The 15,137-nt window shown below is 40.0% G+C and overlaps 1 protein-coding gene across 1 annotated transcript in view; it reads right to left on the reverse strand.

Moving 5' to 3' along the window:
* LOC134359358 (copine-8) overlaps nt 1-15,137 on the reverse strand; it is a 338,437-nt gene that overhangs the window by 197,212 nt on the left and 126,088 nt on the right. The window contains exons 5-6 of the mRNA XM_063072488.1: nt 14,748-14,787; nt 10,069-10,145 (exon numbers count right to left, since the gene is read on the reverse strand). Of these exons, the coding sequence (XP_062928558.1) occupies nt 10,069-10,145; nt 14,748-14,787 (117 nt within the window). The remainder of the gene's footprint in view (nt 1-10,068; nt 10,146-14,747; nt 14,788-15,137) is intronic.

The raw sequence follows: 15,137 nt of genomic DNA on the forward strand, positions 1-15,137 counted from the left end.
CATTACAACAGTGGTGTGCAGAAGAGCATCTCTGAATGTAGAGCACGTCGAACCTCGAAGTGGATGGGATGTAGCAGCAGGTCACAAACTTAGTGACCACTTCATCAGGTACCTCCTACTGTATGTGGTGTGTATGAGACTGCGGATCTCAGAAATTGCACTACTTTTATGCTTTAACTAAATTGTGTATTCACGTCACAGAACTAACTTACCAGCTCAGTTCAGGGAAGTATTACACCTCTACCATAATCTACTGAAAAGCTATTATGCCTCCCAATACTACTCAACTTTACAAAAACTGAAGTGAAATATTAACATCCCAGAAATTATGATTGAAATTCCTAGTTTCAATCTGTCAGAATTGGGGTCAACTGTGGATGTTGCATCCTAGCTGCTTACATGATACGCAAGCCAGGGCAGTATGATATAGAGAGCAAGTTATTGCCCGTGTAGCAGACTGACCCCCCTCACTCAGCTGATCAATCCAAAGGAATGGCAGAGACCGATATAGTTTCAATACACACCAGTAAAAAATCACCACGGCAAGTTTCAGTTATGTAGAAATCTAATCAACCATGAAGCTCTTGTGTTTTTTTTTAATCCATGAAGTTGTTCTCACAGATTAAAACAAATTAAATCATTAAATGATTTTTTTTCCCCACTTTATTTTACAGCTGTCAGTTTTCTTCATGTACTTCTTTCTTCAAAACCATCTGCTGCTTATTTTTCCGTCATGGTCCTAGATGAACTTTCAATGTTTTTCCTTTAAATCATGCAACATCTTCCAGATCTCCGGCCAAGAGCAAGAAGAATGATAGGTTTTACCAGGTTATCTAGCACTTTGACTTGTGCTGAGATCACCCCAGTCTTGAACGTACTAGGAGTTACGCAGCCTCGTCAGCTTTTGTCTCTCTGGGAGTCCAGAGATTTCCTTCAGTGTTTGCATGCTTTCTTCACAAGAATTAATGGATTATTGTTCTAGATGTAGAATGACTCGATGGTCGTTTTACTGTTCCTGCTAACAGAATTGTATTCTTGGGAACTGTACACTGTACTGCGTGCATTCCTAAGACTTTAACAGCAGTTGATGAATTTGGGGGGAAACAACTTTTCTCAAGATGTTAATGAAACAGGAAATTAACTATTATATTTACTCGTGTGATCTGTAGCACATTGGGTAGAGTTCATCTTTCCTGCCAACATGAAATCCAGAAAGTCTGGACACATTTGAATCTTTATTAAAAATGAATTTGAACGTAAGGGTGAAGGGATCATACTGAAATTATACAGGGCCTTGGTGCAATTGTCTCAGAACAGCACAAGTCCATGTGTCCCTAAACTCAGATATGTTGGCAATAAAGAAAATTCAGTAAAACTTCACTAAGTTAATTCCTAGCTTAGGGCACCATCCTATCAGGAGACATTAAGCGGAATGGAAAATTGAGGTGTAATTTCATTGTTGCATTCAAAACTTTTTGGCGATCTGGAGAAGGTAGATGTGGGATTGCTTTTACCCAGGTCATCTAGATCCCAGGATGATGATCCCAAAATAAGAGGCTAACCATTCAGGGCACAGATGACAAGATATTCCTTCACCTGAATCACTGCAATTTCTTCATCAAGAGAATTGTGGTGGGTCAGTAATTATATTAAACACAGTGACAGATATTTTTATATATTAAGGGAATCAAAGGTATATGTATTTTGCACAAGAAAGAGGTGCTCAGGTTATATTAGCTAAGATCTTAGTAAATGGTGCAGCAAATATTAAGGATTGAAAAGTATAATCATTATGTTGATTTCTTATATTTGTATACATGATGTTAAACCTCAGTTTGCGACCATGCCACACATATTCAGGTAAGTTCCCAGGCAGAAAGAGGCTGATTCTGAAAAATGCCATGAAGTTCCAGAGCTGTTTCGCCTCCAACCTTGAGACCTGATGAAGTTTCATATCCACAAGCACCTCATCCTTGTGATTAATCAGCTCTTGAATCTCTGGGTCATTCTTACCAAATCAGTCCTCCAACAACAACAACAACAACAGAGAAGCAAAGATCATCTTCATAGGTGTGGGGGATCTTGGCAGTCCAGGCAGAGTGAATACTCTAAAGCTCTTAGTGGTTCAGAGTTCTCAGTTGTTTGTGAGTCATTGCCTGTGAAGAAATTTCTTTGCAGGATCATTATACCATTTGACTTTCTTTTACAAACTCCAGTGTTCCAACTGCAACCATTGTTTGAGAGCCAGACTGAGGAAAGCAGGTCTACAGATTAGACAATGGTAGGTCTTTGACATCTGTTATTGCATCAGTGATATGGTCTTGTGGTCTTTTGCCCAGTTGACAACATATCCCAATGCATTCCACTGCCACAATCAAGGATGCTGGTGTGAGGTCTTGAACTTTTCTCTCTCAACACAAGGATGTTGTTGATGACAAGACCATCCTTTGAGCATTTTGGCAGGAATCAAGTACTATTGCTAGAAGAGCTTATGTTAAATTCAATCCACTGCACACTTGGAAATTGGTGCTTCCTTTGTCATAGTGAAATATCTTCCTACTTTCCAAATGATGAATACTTAACAACAGGAATACTCTTCACTTTGACTGGGGTTTTACACAGGCTTCAGAAATATGAGAAAGATATCTCGCTGATTTCAAAAGCTAGAGCATGCTACAGAAAAGAACTTTAGGATCCAATGCATAGCTTCCTTGGTCTTTTTTTAGAGAAAAGCAACACTGGCTCATGATGCCAAAATGAAATGAATAAACTCATGTTGAAACAAGGTATTAAAAAATGTAGCACACACTAGTGCAATAGGAAGTTTATTATTTATCCACTGACAGAAAGCACAATAACACTGGTTACTGTCATTCATTCTGTGGGGATTCTTGTTTTGTGGATGTCTCTGTGAAGAGCAATAATTTCAGGTTGTATATTGTATACATTCACTGATATTAAAATGAACCACTTGCATCATTCAAGAATTGCTCACAGTAGGTGTCTAAATATTTCCACAATAATCAAGCCAAAACTGATAGCAAGAAGTCACACTCACATCACAGAGGCCTTGGTAGTTGAAGCAGATTTCCCTTGCCATCCCTAATGATACTCTAATGGTTGCAATTGTCTGCTGGTTTGCTGGGTTATATTAATAGCTTGGAAAGTGTAGCTTTGTGACAAGATTGCAGAATTTATCAAGGGGCAGCTACCTCACCCACATTTATTGTTGGTTGGCACCAATCCCAGAAATTTAGAGCTACTGGTTTGGCCAACCAAACCCTTCTTTATCCTCCTCACTTAGTGCCATGGTAACATGGCGGTTAGTGTAACATATTACAGCTTGTTGCATCAGAGTTCAATTCCAAACGTTCTCTATACGGAGTTTGTATGTACCTCCCCAAGAACGCATGGGTTTCCTCCGGGTGCTCCAGTTTCCTCCCACTGTCCAAAGGTGTACCAGCTAGTAGGTTAATTGGTCATTGTATATTGTCCCGTGATTAGACTAGGGTTAAATAGATAGGTTGCTGGATGGTGCAGCTCGCTGGGCCAGAAGGGCCTATTCTGCACTAATTCGGTATATGAATAAAAAATAAATATGGCTTGGCATTTTATGCCTTCAAAATATGTGAAATAAGCAAAATAGAACATAACTGGCCACTCCAAACTATGATGCTGCAGTGCCTAGTTTCTATCAGATGGTCAGTATAGTTTGTCATTTGTAAGCCAAGATAGTGAGAAAAAAGATAAAAGGTTTTCAGAAAATCTTCAGTGGTCAAAGACAATTCATTAAGAATTCCCTCTACAATTTTACCTCGGTAGTTACGTTCATTACAGTCTTGAGGCATTGTATTGTATTGTGCAACTGTAACGAAACCCAATTTCCCCCGGGATCAATAAAGTATGACTATGACTATTTCTTGTGCCCTTTCATCAAGTTTCTGAACCTCTGTTTATTTTGATGCTTTCCCACCTGGAAGACCAAGGGAGATTAGGCTCAGAATCCAAAGACAATTCTCCTTTTGTTGCACCTCACCCAGTGCAACTATAGAAGTTGCTCTGAAAAGTGAACAAGCATTTCAAAGGCTTTAATTCTGCCATCAGCTATCTGGAAACAATGATATTCAAATCCTGCAGTACATTTCAAAATTGCAAGTCACGCAAAGGGTTCTTAACAGAACAACTGTCCTTAAAATTGCAGGACTTCCAGCCTCCACAATTTTCACATTATAAATGGCTGGTTCATTGAATGCTGGGACAAATAATTAATTTTTAAAATGAGTGATCCAGAGAAAATTTTGCAAGTTTTGTCCCATGAGTGCACAATGCAAATTGAATTTGTTTATCCTGAAAGCTACAAGTCATGAAATATCTCACTGAAAACAATCGATTATTGAAAGGCCTAGATAGAGTGGGCGTGTAAAGGATGTTTCCCATCATGGGGGAATCTAGAACCAGAGGGCACAGCCTCAGAATAGAGGGACATCCCTTTAGAACAGAGAGAAGAGGAATGAAGAGAGTGATAAACCCGTGGAATTCATTGCCACAGACATTTGTAGAGGCCAAGTGATTGGATATACTTAAAGCAGATGTTGTTAAGTTCTTAATTAGTAAAGGCAACATGAAGAAGACAGGAGAATGGGGTTGAGAGGGATAATAAATCAACCAGGACGGAATAGTGGAGCAGACTCTATGGGCCAAATGGCTTAATTCTACTTTATGTTGTGTGGTCTGAGTGCCTGATTTCCCCATACAAATGCATCTATGACCCTATTTGAACCCCAATAAATCTCTATTGCTACAGCGCTCTATGGTCTTTGCAGTTCTGTTGGAGCTGAAGGAAAATTAGAATTGCTTGGATTTGCCTTGAACTACAGACTTAACAATAATCTGGGAACAAAGTAGAACTGTTGAGAGGCCTGGGTGGGGCTAGTCGTCTATGGGCTAGTTGAGGCTTGTGTTGATTATGTTGTAGAAATTATCAGGAGGCCTAGTCTATGGACAGGAAAAGTTAGAAATAGTTATACAACTCTGACTATTGATCAAAGAGAAATATTAATGTCAGAAATCAGGATCAGTTATTTGTGTGATAAATATTCTTGCTTTAGTGTGGTTATCGAGTTGTTAATTAGTGAGATTTTCAGTTGATGGCTGGTTCACATTTGATAGCTTTTTCTGTTTTTCATCTAGCTTGTTTGAGGGCCTCACCAACCTGTCTACATTTCACACAGTGGTTATTAAGTTACTCAAATTAAATGTGACATATAGTTCAGATGTGTAATGGACAATTTGTGCCTGCAATTCTGTGAAATGTGATGTACGATTTCCTTATACACAATTACACTCTTGATACATTTTAATTGCGAAGATATTTGTAATTTATCTCATCTTCACCATTTACTATTTTATTGAATCTGAAGTCTTCAGCAACCACTTCCTTTCTTATGTGTTGAATATTGCTTTGCTGCATCTTAATTCCTTGTGGCATGTCTCTACATCAAGTCCAACACAAGTACAGGTTTAATAACTTAATGACCAGAAATAAGTACAAAACTGGACATGAGGATTGACTAGCCAAATTAACTTATGCACATCTATCATAATTTAAAAACTGCAATTGCTGGAAATGTAAAATAAAAATTGAAAATCCTGGAAATTCATAGCAAGTCAGACAGCATCTATGATGAGATAAACTGTTAACATTACAGAGCGATAACAGAATCTGACCTGATTGAAACTCGAGGGACTGGTTTCTCTGCAGATGACGGCAGTGTTTTGAATCAGAAAATGAGGTGCTGTTTCTCAAGCCAACACTTCATTGGAACAGTGTATAAAGCCAAACACATGGAGGTCAAAATATGCATAAAATGGAGGATTGAAGTGATAAACAACTGAAAGCTTAGGGTCACCCTTGAGGATGGAATTGATGTGCTCTATAAAGCAGTCACACAATCTGAGTTTGGTTTCTCCAATAGCCAGGAGGTCACAACATGAAGACTAAAGCAAAATACAAAATTGGAAGAGATGAGAAGAAATTTGCTGCTCCACTTGGGTGTATTTGTATCCCAATATGGTCATGAAAGGGAAGTAGTAGAGATGGAGAAGTGAAGCTCAGTGGCACTGGGGGATTGGTCCCTTTGGAATGCCAAAAGGGGAATGAGAGACACAGATGAATCTGGCACTGGCAAAGCATTGCAGCAGCAGAAATTACAGTGGATGACGCAATGAACACGGTAGCTAAGGGGAAGGGGAAACATGATCTTGTCTTTGCCAAAAGGAGATAAGGAGAGAGAAGTGGAAGAAATGGCACAACCATGGTTAAGAGCCTATTCAACTATATTGAAGAGAAAACAATAATTGACAAAAAATAAAAGCATCTCATAATTGTGATGTTTAAGATGCCATTAACAGAACAGATATGACAGAGCTCCATAAAACGAGTGAATGGAAACAAGTCCCTACAGGAAGAAGTATAGACAAGATAGCTTTGAGGGCCCCATAGATACGCAATGGATAATGGTCACAAACCTTGCCATTAGAGCATCTGAATTCTCTGATGATGCAATACACAGGTACAAACACCGTCAGTTGACCTGCACACTGCAGTTTACACTTCTCTACGGAAACAACAGCTGGAGAGTAGCATAATCCAACTGCTACATTAATTCCTGAATGACTTTGGAGAATATTTGCAGGCAACATTCAACTGAACCTCGGAACACTTCACAACCATATAAATGAGCTAGTACACAACGTGCCAGGGAAGAAGTTGGGCCCAAAAAGAAACTTTCAAGGAAAGTATCAGCATTAAATTAACAAGTTCCACATCTGTCTGTACAAAGAAAGATCCTGCCACTGCTTGTAAGGCCGTTTGTATGTTCTCCTGTGACTGTAAGGCCATTTGTATGTTCTCTTGTGACTGTAAGGCGTTTGTATGTTCTCCTGTGACTGTAAGGCCATTTGTATGTTCTCTTGTGACTGTAAGGCGTTTGTATGTTCTCCTGTGACTGTAAGGTGTTTGTATGTTCTCCTATGACTGCATCAATTTGCTCTCTCTGCTCTGGTTTCCTCCCACAGTCCAAAGATGCTCTGATTCATAAGCTAATTGGTCATTGTAAATTGTCCTGTGATTAGGCTAGGGTATACATTGGGGGGTTACTGGGCGGCAAGGCTCAAAGGGTGAATGCATTTGAGCAGAAAATCCAACAAAATGTCGTGGATGCAGCCCAGTACATCACAGGTAAAAACCCTCCCAACCATTGAGCACAGCTACATGAAATGCTGCTGTAGAAAGGCAGCATCCACCCAGGCCAAGCTCTTTTCTCACTGCTGCCATCAGGGAGAAGGTACAGGCGCCTCAGGAATCACACCACCAGGATCAAGAAGAGCTACTACCCTTCAACCATCAGGCTCTTGAAGAAAAGGGGATAGCTACACTCATTTAAGGACTCTTTTATACTTGTTATTGCATGCTCGTTATTTATTGCTATTTACTTACATCTGTATTTGCAGTTTGTTTACAATTTATAGTTCCTGATGTTTATGGTTACTGTTCTATTGATTTGCTAAGTATGCCTGCAGAAAAAGAATCTCAGGGTTGTATGTGGTGACATATATGTACTCTGATAATAAATTTTACTTTGAACTTTGAAGGGCCTATTCCGCACTGCACTTCAATAAATAAATAAATAAGTAAAGGGTTACTCTAAGGGGACCAAAAGACTTAAATAGAAAACTAGTATATTTGAAACATATCCCAAAGTGATTAGCGTACTGAAAGTTGGTGAGTCATCTTAACCCAAGGCTTGCTAGCTTGCTGAAACTAAAAGGCAGAAACAGCAGAAACATTCATCACAATGAATCCTTGCTGAAAAATTGTACAATATTAGCACATCTGTTGATCCCTGGCCATCATCTCCACTTATAGAAACATTAATTATCTGCTAAAGAGTGGTATACAGTATGTACTGTGTTTACATTTGCTACAAATACCCATGAGAATCTCTCTCACAGCACAAAGGATGTGATGACTCTGACGAGGACACCAATTGCTAGCAGTGATGCAACTAATGAAAATATATGTTTCATTTAAAAATTTGATAAAAATCTGTCAATATCTAGAATGCAACTTCCCTTCTGCCCTGCAATACCAGATACCTTTAGTTCTTAAGAACTAAACATGTTCTGTCCTCGAAAATGTAAAGGTGTACATAAAGCCCCCACTTAATAATATTTCTGTCAAAGTTTAAGTCAAGTTTATTGTCATAGGCACAGGTATACACAGGTGTAATGAAAACCTTACCTGCAGCAGCATTTCAGTCACAGTCTCATATAAGCAGCACTCTCAAAATAAAAACAAATTAAATCAATTATAGACCAATGATGTGGTCATATTCTGCTCTAATTCCATCATACAAGTTTGTAGATGATGCCACCATAGCCTCATCTCAACTAACCATCAGTTGAAGTACAGGAAGGAAATACAGAGCTCAGTGTCATAACAATAACCTTTCCATCAGTGCCAGCAAAACAAGAGAGTTGGACGGTAGGTGGAGCACAATCTCCTGTCTTCATCTACGGCACTGAAATTGAGAGGGTTCAGAGCTTCGAGTTCCTGAGAGTGAACATCACCAATAGCCTCTCCTGGTCCAACCAAGTTGATGCCATGGCCAAGAACGCTCAGCAACATTTCAGGATCCTGAAGAAACTTGGCACATTCCCATCAACTCTTATCAATGCACCATAGAAAGTATCCTATGACTGTTTGGTATGGCATCTGCTCTGCCTGTGATCACAAGAGACTGCAGAGAGTTGTGGACGCACTCAGCACATCACAGAAACAAGCCGTCCGTCCACAAACTCTGTCTATACTTCTCACTGCCTCAGTAAAGCAGTCAGCTTAATCAAAGGCCCCATCCACTCCAGACACCTGATTCCATTCTGTCTTCTCCTCTCTCTTTGGACAGATGACATGAAAGCCTTATAGCACATAGCAGCTTCTCAAGGAACCACTGTTACAAGACAATCACAAGACACTGTTACAAGATTCCCTAGAATGAGAAGATGGTTTCTTGACCTGACAATCTACTTCATTATGACCTTGCACCTTATTGTCTCCCTGCAGTGCACTTCCTCTGTAGCTGTTGCACTTCATCCTCCATTCCGTTATGGTTTTACCTCAATGCACTGTGTAATGATTTGGTCTGTATGAAGAGTGATGTAGAACAAACTGTTCACTGTACCTCAGTACATGTGGCAATAAAATACCAATTCCAATAGCAAGGAAAAAGTACAATTGGGACAAAATAATGTCATGTTTAGTGCAAAGTGATCAGGGGTCATTGTGTTATTAAGCTGTAGTGGTGATTCGTGTTTTGGATGTAAGATTTTGTAACTGTAGCTTCTCACAGGAACAAAGACTAGGCAGCAATCAAAAAGGACTCATCTTTTCTGCCACTCATGCTGCACTAAACCCATCCACATACTTTTCTGAATGTCAGTAGAGGCTTGTTTTGGCCACAATGTCTAACTAAATACATGCTGTTTAACATACTTAACACATCAACGTATCTCATGCAAACTTTTCAATCTCAAGCAGGAGTGCATGAAATTTAAATGTTCTCGCTGTTAAACAATTGCTGTTCTAAGTTTATTACTCCCATTTTGTCAGAGACACTAAATTAAGGAGGGCTGGGTCAGCTTGAGACAAGGCCCCAAAACAATGAGATTCATTCACACACAAGGATCAAATTAGGAGAGATCCTTTAGGCACAACCATACACAAAGGCCAGTCCATCAGGAGGATGGAAATCATGGACAAAGAATGCCAGTCATGAATGAGACATCCAGAATAGATTGTGCATATGCAATAACACTTATATTTAAAACAAATTCACTCATGCAAAAGATAGAAATATTGTTCCTTATGAAAGAATTTCAAGGCCAGTGTATTTCAACATCATGGGCCAACAAAGTGGACTATCTATTCAGTCATTATATGGGGTTCAGCTAAAACACTTCATAGATGCACTGATACTTTTTCTACAGTATAGGCAGTCTTTTACTTACACAAGGGGCTTTTCTAGCCTGCTTCCCTGCGAACCCACAATCTCTCCCAACGTGCAGAATGCCTGGCCGAGAAAGTCCTGAAATTGGTAAGAAAAAATAATAAACTCAAGACTATTGCAATTTAAGACATTATTGATTAAACAATCAATTGTAACTGTGGAATGAGAAATCAACTCAGGCAAGGTTCCACCCCGCGCACCCCCCCCCCACAAAACACACACACACAGCCCCAAGATTGAATAAGAAAAGCAAGTACATGGAGTTTTGCTTAGGATATCCTGATAAAATGCTTTCTTTTTAATACTTATTAAAAACGCTAGTAATCTAACTAGTGGTCTGAATGGATTGCTGTACAATCTACTCAAGAAATGGCTTAAACACAACTGGCTGGCAATACTACTCCTCCACAACTTGACAGAGGGATACCTCAGCACAGAATGACAGCTCCCAACACAGTGGGAATATGCAAGGAATGTGTACTTAAATTTACAGGTACGAAGATCATTAAGTAAATTCACAGATTCACTGATGTAAAGGAAGAAGGCAAATAAATAGAAGGGAGATCATGATATTTCTGTTCCCATTAAAATCATACTTAGTGATAAAAATATTTTTTTAAGTAAGATGTAGATATAGTTGTTTTTTTTAAAAATAGAATGGGGAGAAAACTCTGGAGGACAAGTTTGCTGGAGAATTCAGGGAGTCTGGTAGAGAACATCTATGAAGTGTTGAGGACCCTGAAGACCCTGCCCCACACTTAATAATTCAGAATCAGTGTCTTCCCCTCCACCATCAAATTTATGAACAGTGCATGAACACTATCTCATTATTCCTTTTTTCCCAGTATCTATTTTTGTAATTTTAGTGAATTTTATGTCTTTGCACTGTACTACTGCAATACAACAAATTTTATGTCATTCTAGCCAGTGATAACCGGTCTGATTCTGTACACAGGAACCTCAACGTACATGTCCATTGATCTCTGAGAGCAGCAGCACTGAAGGATAAGTGAATAGGGCAGCAATAAATGGTCATCACATCATAGAAAGGATGTGGTTGCACTGGAGAGAACACAGAAGAGATTCAGTGGAACATTGTTTGACGGAGCATTTCGGCTGTTAGTCTGGATAGACTGTGCTTGTTATCCTTGGAGCGGAGAAGGCAGAGAGGCTAGTTGACTAGGTTAAACAAAATTATGGCTGGAAATGATAGGGTAGACGGTGAGAAACATTACCCCAGCAAAGGCGTCTAGAACTAGAGGGCATAGATTTAAGGCTATGGTAGGCTACAGAGAGAAATAATCTCTTTCACCAGAGGGTTTTAGAAATCCAGAACACATCTGTGGGGGTGGTCTCACAACATTAAGTCTCTAGAAGAGTGCGTAAAACACCATGGCATGAAAGCCAGAATGGCGAGTGCTGCAAAATGGAATCAGTATAGATGACCAGCATGGACACTACAAGCTGAAGGGTCTGCCTTCAGCATTCAAAAGTCATCATCACTTGGTGAAAAACGGATGCCAGGAATTCTCCAAACCAATTAATAACCAATATAAACCAAAATAAAACATGCAGTCTGGTTTCTCTCTTCCCATCCTCTAACCTTGCAACATACAGCCTTAAGTAGGGTCAGCAAAATTCAATTTTTTGTTTTCTATTTACTTCAATTTCAATTTGCAGCGCAGGCTAAAATGAGCAAGAATTGACTGTGTACCATAATGTTCTATCAAGTGATTAAATGAATGTTTGCCTTATAAAAACACTAAATGTGCACAAGTCAACAGAATAAATCTAACGCAACACATACAAAATGCTGGAGAACTCAGAAGGTCAGGCAGCATCTATGGGGGGAAATGAGCAGTTGACGTTTTGGGCTGAAACCCTTCATCAGGTCTGGAATGGAAGGGGGTAGAAGTCAGGATAAAATATTAGAGGGAAAAGGAGGATGAGTTGGCAGGTGATAGGCGAATCCAGGTTAGGGTGTAGGGAGTGAAGGAATGATCTGAAAATCAGGTAAGTGATAAGTGGGAAGGGCAAAAGGCTGAAGGAGGAACCCAGGAGAGGACAGTGGTGATGGGCAGGCCTGGAAGGCAGGGAAGGGGAATATGCCACAACAATAAAGAGAAATTGTGAAGCGGGGGGTAAACACCAACAGTTACTAAAAGTTATACAAATCGTTGCTGATGCCGTCAGGTTGTAGACCACCAAGAGAGAGCATGAGGTGTTGTTCCTCCAATTGACAACATGCTTCAATGTGACAGTAGAGGAGGCTGTGGACGGATACGTCAGTGTGGGAATCAGAAGTGGAATTAGAATGAATAGCCACAGGGAGATCCTGGCTATTGTGGCAAAAGGAGCAAAGGTACTCCTCCATAAAGCAATGTCTTCATAATAAATCTCTCTTTGCTCAAATAGTTGTATTTGACTACCTTACATTTGTGCAAAACAAATAAGATCTCAGGCTAACTGCTCCACTTTTAAAAGGTTATCTAATAGTATATTAGTGAATTTTAATTATAAATCAAAATACTTTATTTTTAATTTTTATTTATTGAGATACAGCATGCAACAGGCCTTCCAGCCCTTCCAGCCACACTGCCCAGCGACTCCTGCTTTAGCCCTAGCCTAATCACGGGACAATTTACAGTGACCAATTAACCTACTTACTGGTGCACCTCTGGACTATAGGAGGAAACCAGAGCACCCGCAGAAACCCACACATTCCATGGGGAGGATGTACAGACTCCTTACAGATGATGTCTGAAATCAACTCCGTACTCTGACGCTCCGAGTTCGAATCACACTGTGCTAACTACTATGCTACCATGGGGCCTCATGGGCAATAGATAAAAACAAATCAACAAAGCTTGGATACTGTCAACCCTATTTTTAAGGTTGCAAAAATTGACCTTAGGTTTGTTACATCATAACTCCTGCTATTTTTCAGACTTCCAGCCTGGGATTTTTTTAAGCTACTCATCAAAAGTAGCTGTCGGTGGAGAAATTTGTATTCACACAGGTTTAAATGAATAAGTGGGAGTATCACTGAAACTGGAAATAATTCAAACAAGGGTAGACAGACTGGATTCAGAGAGGATAATATTTCCCCTAACTGAAGGGTTGAGAACAAGGGGTCACAATCTCAGAATCAAATAAGGTATTTAACTAAGCTGAAGATAATAGCAACATATGAAGATGTAAAGAAATAAAACCAAAAATATTTCCCAGGCGGACTCCAGGCATAAACTATTCAAACAATAACACTGGGTCGACAACGACTTTTGATTTCCTGCAAACTAAGTCTTCATCTCCGTGATGTGCATCGATCCTGTGAAGCACTGCAACACCAAATCCCTTCCCCTTGCTATACCTGCAGTAAAACCCCAGTGGAACACTCTGATGTTATGTCACACTAGAAGGAAGCACCTGGAGTTTAGAGTAATTGTGTACAGATTGTATAAATTGAGAAAATGATGAAAAGATCAGGTAATTCTTGCATTGAGACATTATGATGATAACCTTAACTAGCTTTATTTCTTTTTAATTATTGCCTGTTTAAAATCTGCAGGAAGTTAAATGACTTGTGTGACTATTACTTGTCCTTTGACCCAACTTCTAGTTTGACAAAACTCACTCTTCTGCAGGGATTGCTCACACTGTGATTCCCTTGTCCATTTGTCCCTCCCCACAAATCTCCCTCCTGGCACTTGTCCTTGCAGGCAGCCTAAGTGCGACACCTGCCCATATGCCTCCTCCCTCACCTCCATTCAGGGCACCAAACAGTCCTTCCAGGTGAGGCACCACTTCACCTGCAAATCTACTGGGGTCGTCTATTATGTCCAGTGCACCTGATGCGGCTTCCTTGACCCATTATAAATTGGGGGACCGCTTCATCAAGCTCTATCAACTTGTCCGCCAAAAGCGGAACCCTCCCGGTGGCCCAACATTTTAATTCCCATTCTCATTCCTGTTCCAAAACGTTGGTCCATGTGCCATGCTGAATCTCATGGGTGGAGGGACGATACCTGATATTCTGTCTGGGTAGCCTCCAATCTGATGGCATGGATATCAATTTCTCCTTCCTCCCTCCTCCTCTCTTTCTTCTATTCCTCCCTCTGGCCTCTTTCTTCTTCTCACCTCCCCTGGGTCCACTCCTCCTTCACTTTCTCCTATGGTCCACTCTCCTCTCCTATTAGAGTCCTTCCTCTCCAGCTCTTCACCTTTCCCACCCACCAGTCTTCACTTGTCACCTTCTAGCTGTCCATCTTCCCCTCCCCCCCAACCTTTTTATTCCGGCATCTTCCCCATTCCTTTCCAGTCCCGAAGAAGGGGCTCGGCCTGAAACTACAGTTGCTTGTTCGTTTCCATGGATGCTGCCTGACCTGTTGAGTTCCTCCAGCATTTATGTTGCTTTGGATTTCGAGCATCTGCAGAATTTCTTGTAATTAAAACATAGTTTTGTTGTTATCATGCAGAGCACATTCAAAGGCAATAATAATAATTTCAAATACAATAGACAAAGAGCAGCAATCGTTGTTGACTCAGAACCCTCAAGGCAATAATCACAAGCTTATTTCTGTTATTGGCCCATGTAAAACTTCGGTTTAATTGATTCATCTTACGGCATAAGATGCAAGCCAATAAAACATGATCAAAAACTAAATAATTCAGAAAACTTACATGTTCAGATAAGTTTGAACTCTTTGAATCAACATCATACCTGAAAACAATAAAAGAAATATCAGTGGATTGCACCTGCCATCCATGGTGCATGAAATAAACCCGTTATAAAGACATCAGCTGATACCTTCCTTCAGGTATTCTCATATCTCAAATAATCTCAAAACTAAATTGATCCTGACAACTGTGTTATTAAATCCAATCCAAGTTTGACAGTTGAGAAAGGAGTTTCACTATGCCGATGTTATTCTGAACTCCAGTTATATTCTGTTTTTCCCTCCTCCATCCTTTTCTTTGTCTGTCTCTCCCTCCCCAATATGCCGCACAAAATAGTGCTGTTTGGTTCACTGATAGCTTTGTTGATGAAGAGTACCAAGGTTGGGTTTCCCC

The sequence above is a fragment of the Mobula hypostoma genome, chromosome 20, assembly GCF_963921235.1.
Source record: "Mobula hypostoma chromosome 20, sMobHyp1.1, whole genome shotgun sequence".
Classification (NCBI taxonomy): domain Eukaryota; kingdom Metazoa; phylum Chordata; class Chondrichthyes; order Myliobatiformes; family Myliobatidae; genus Mobula; species Mobula hypostoma.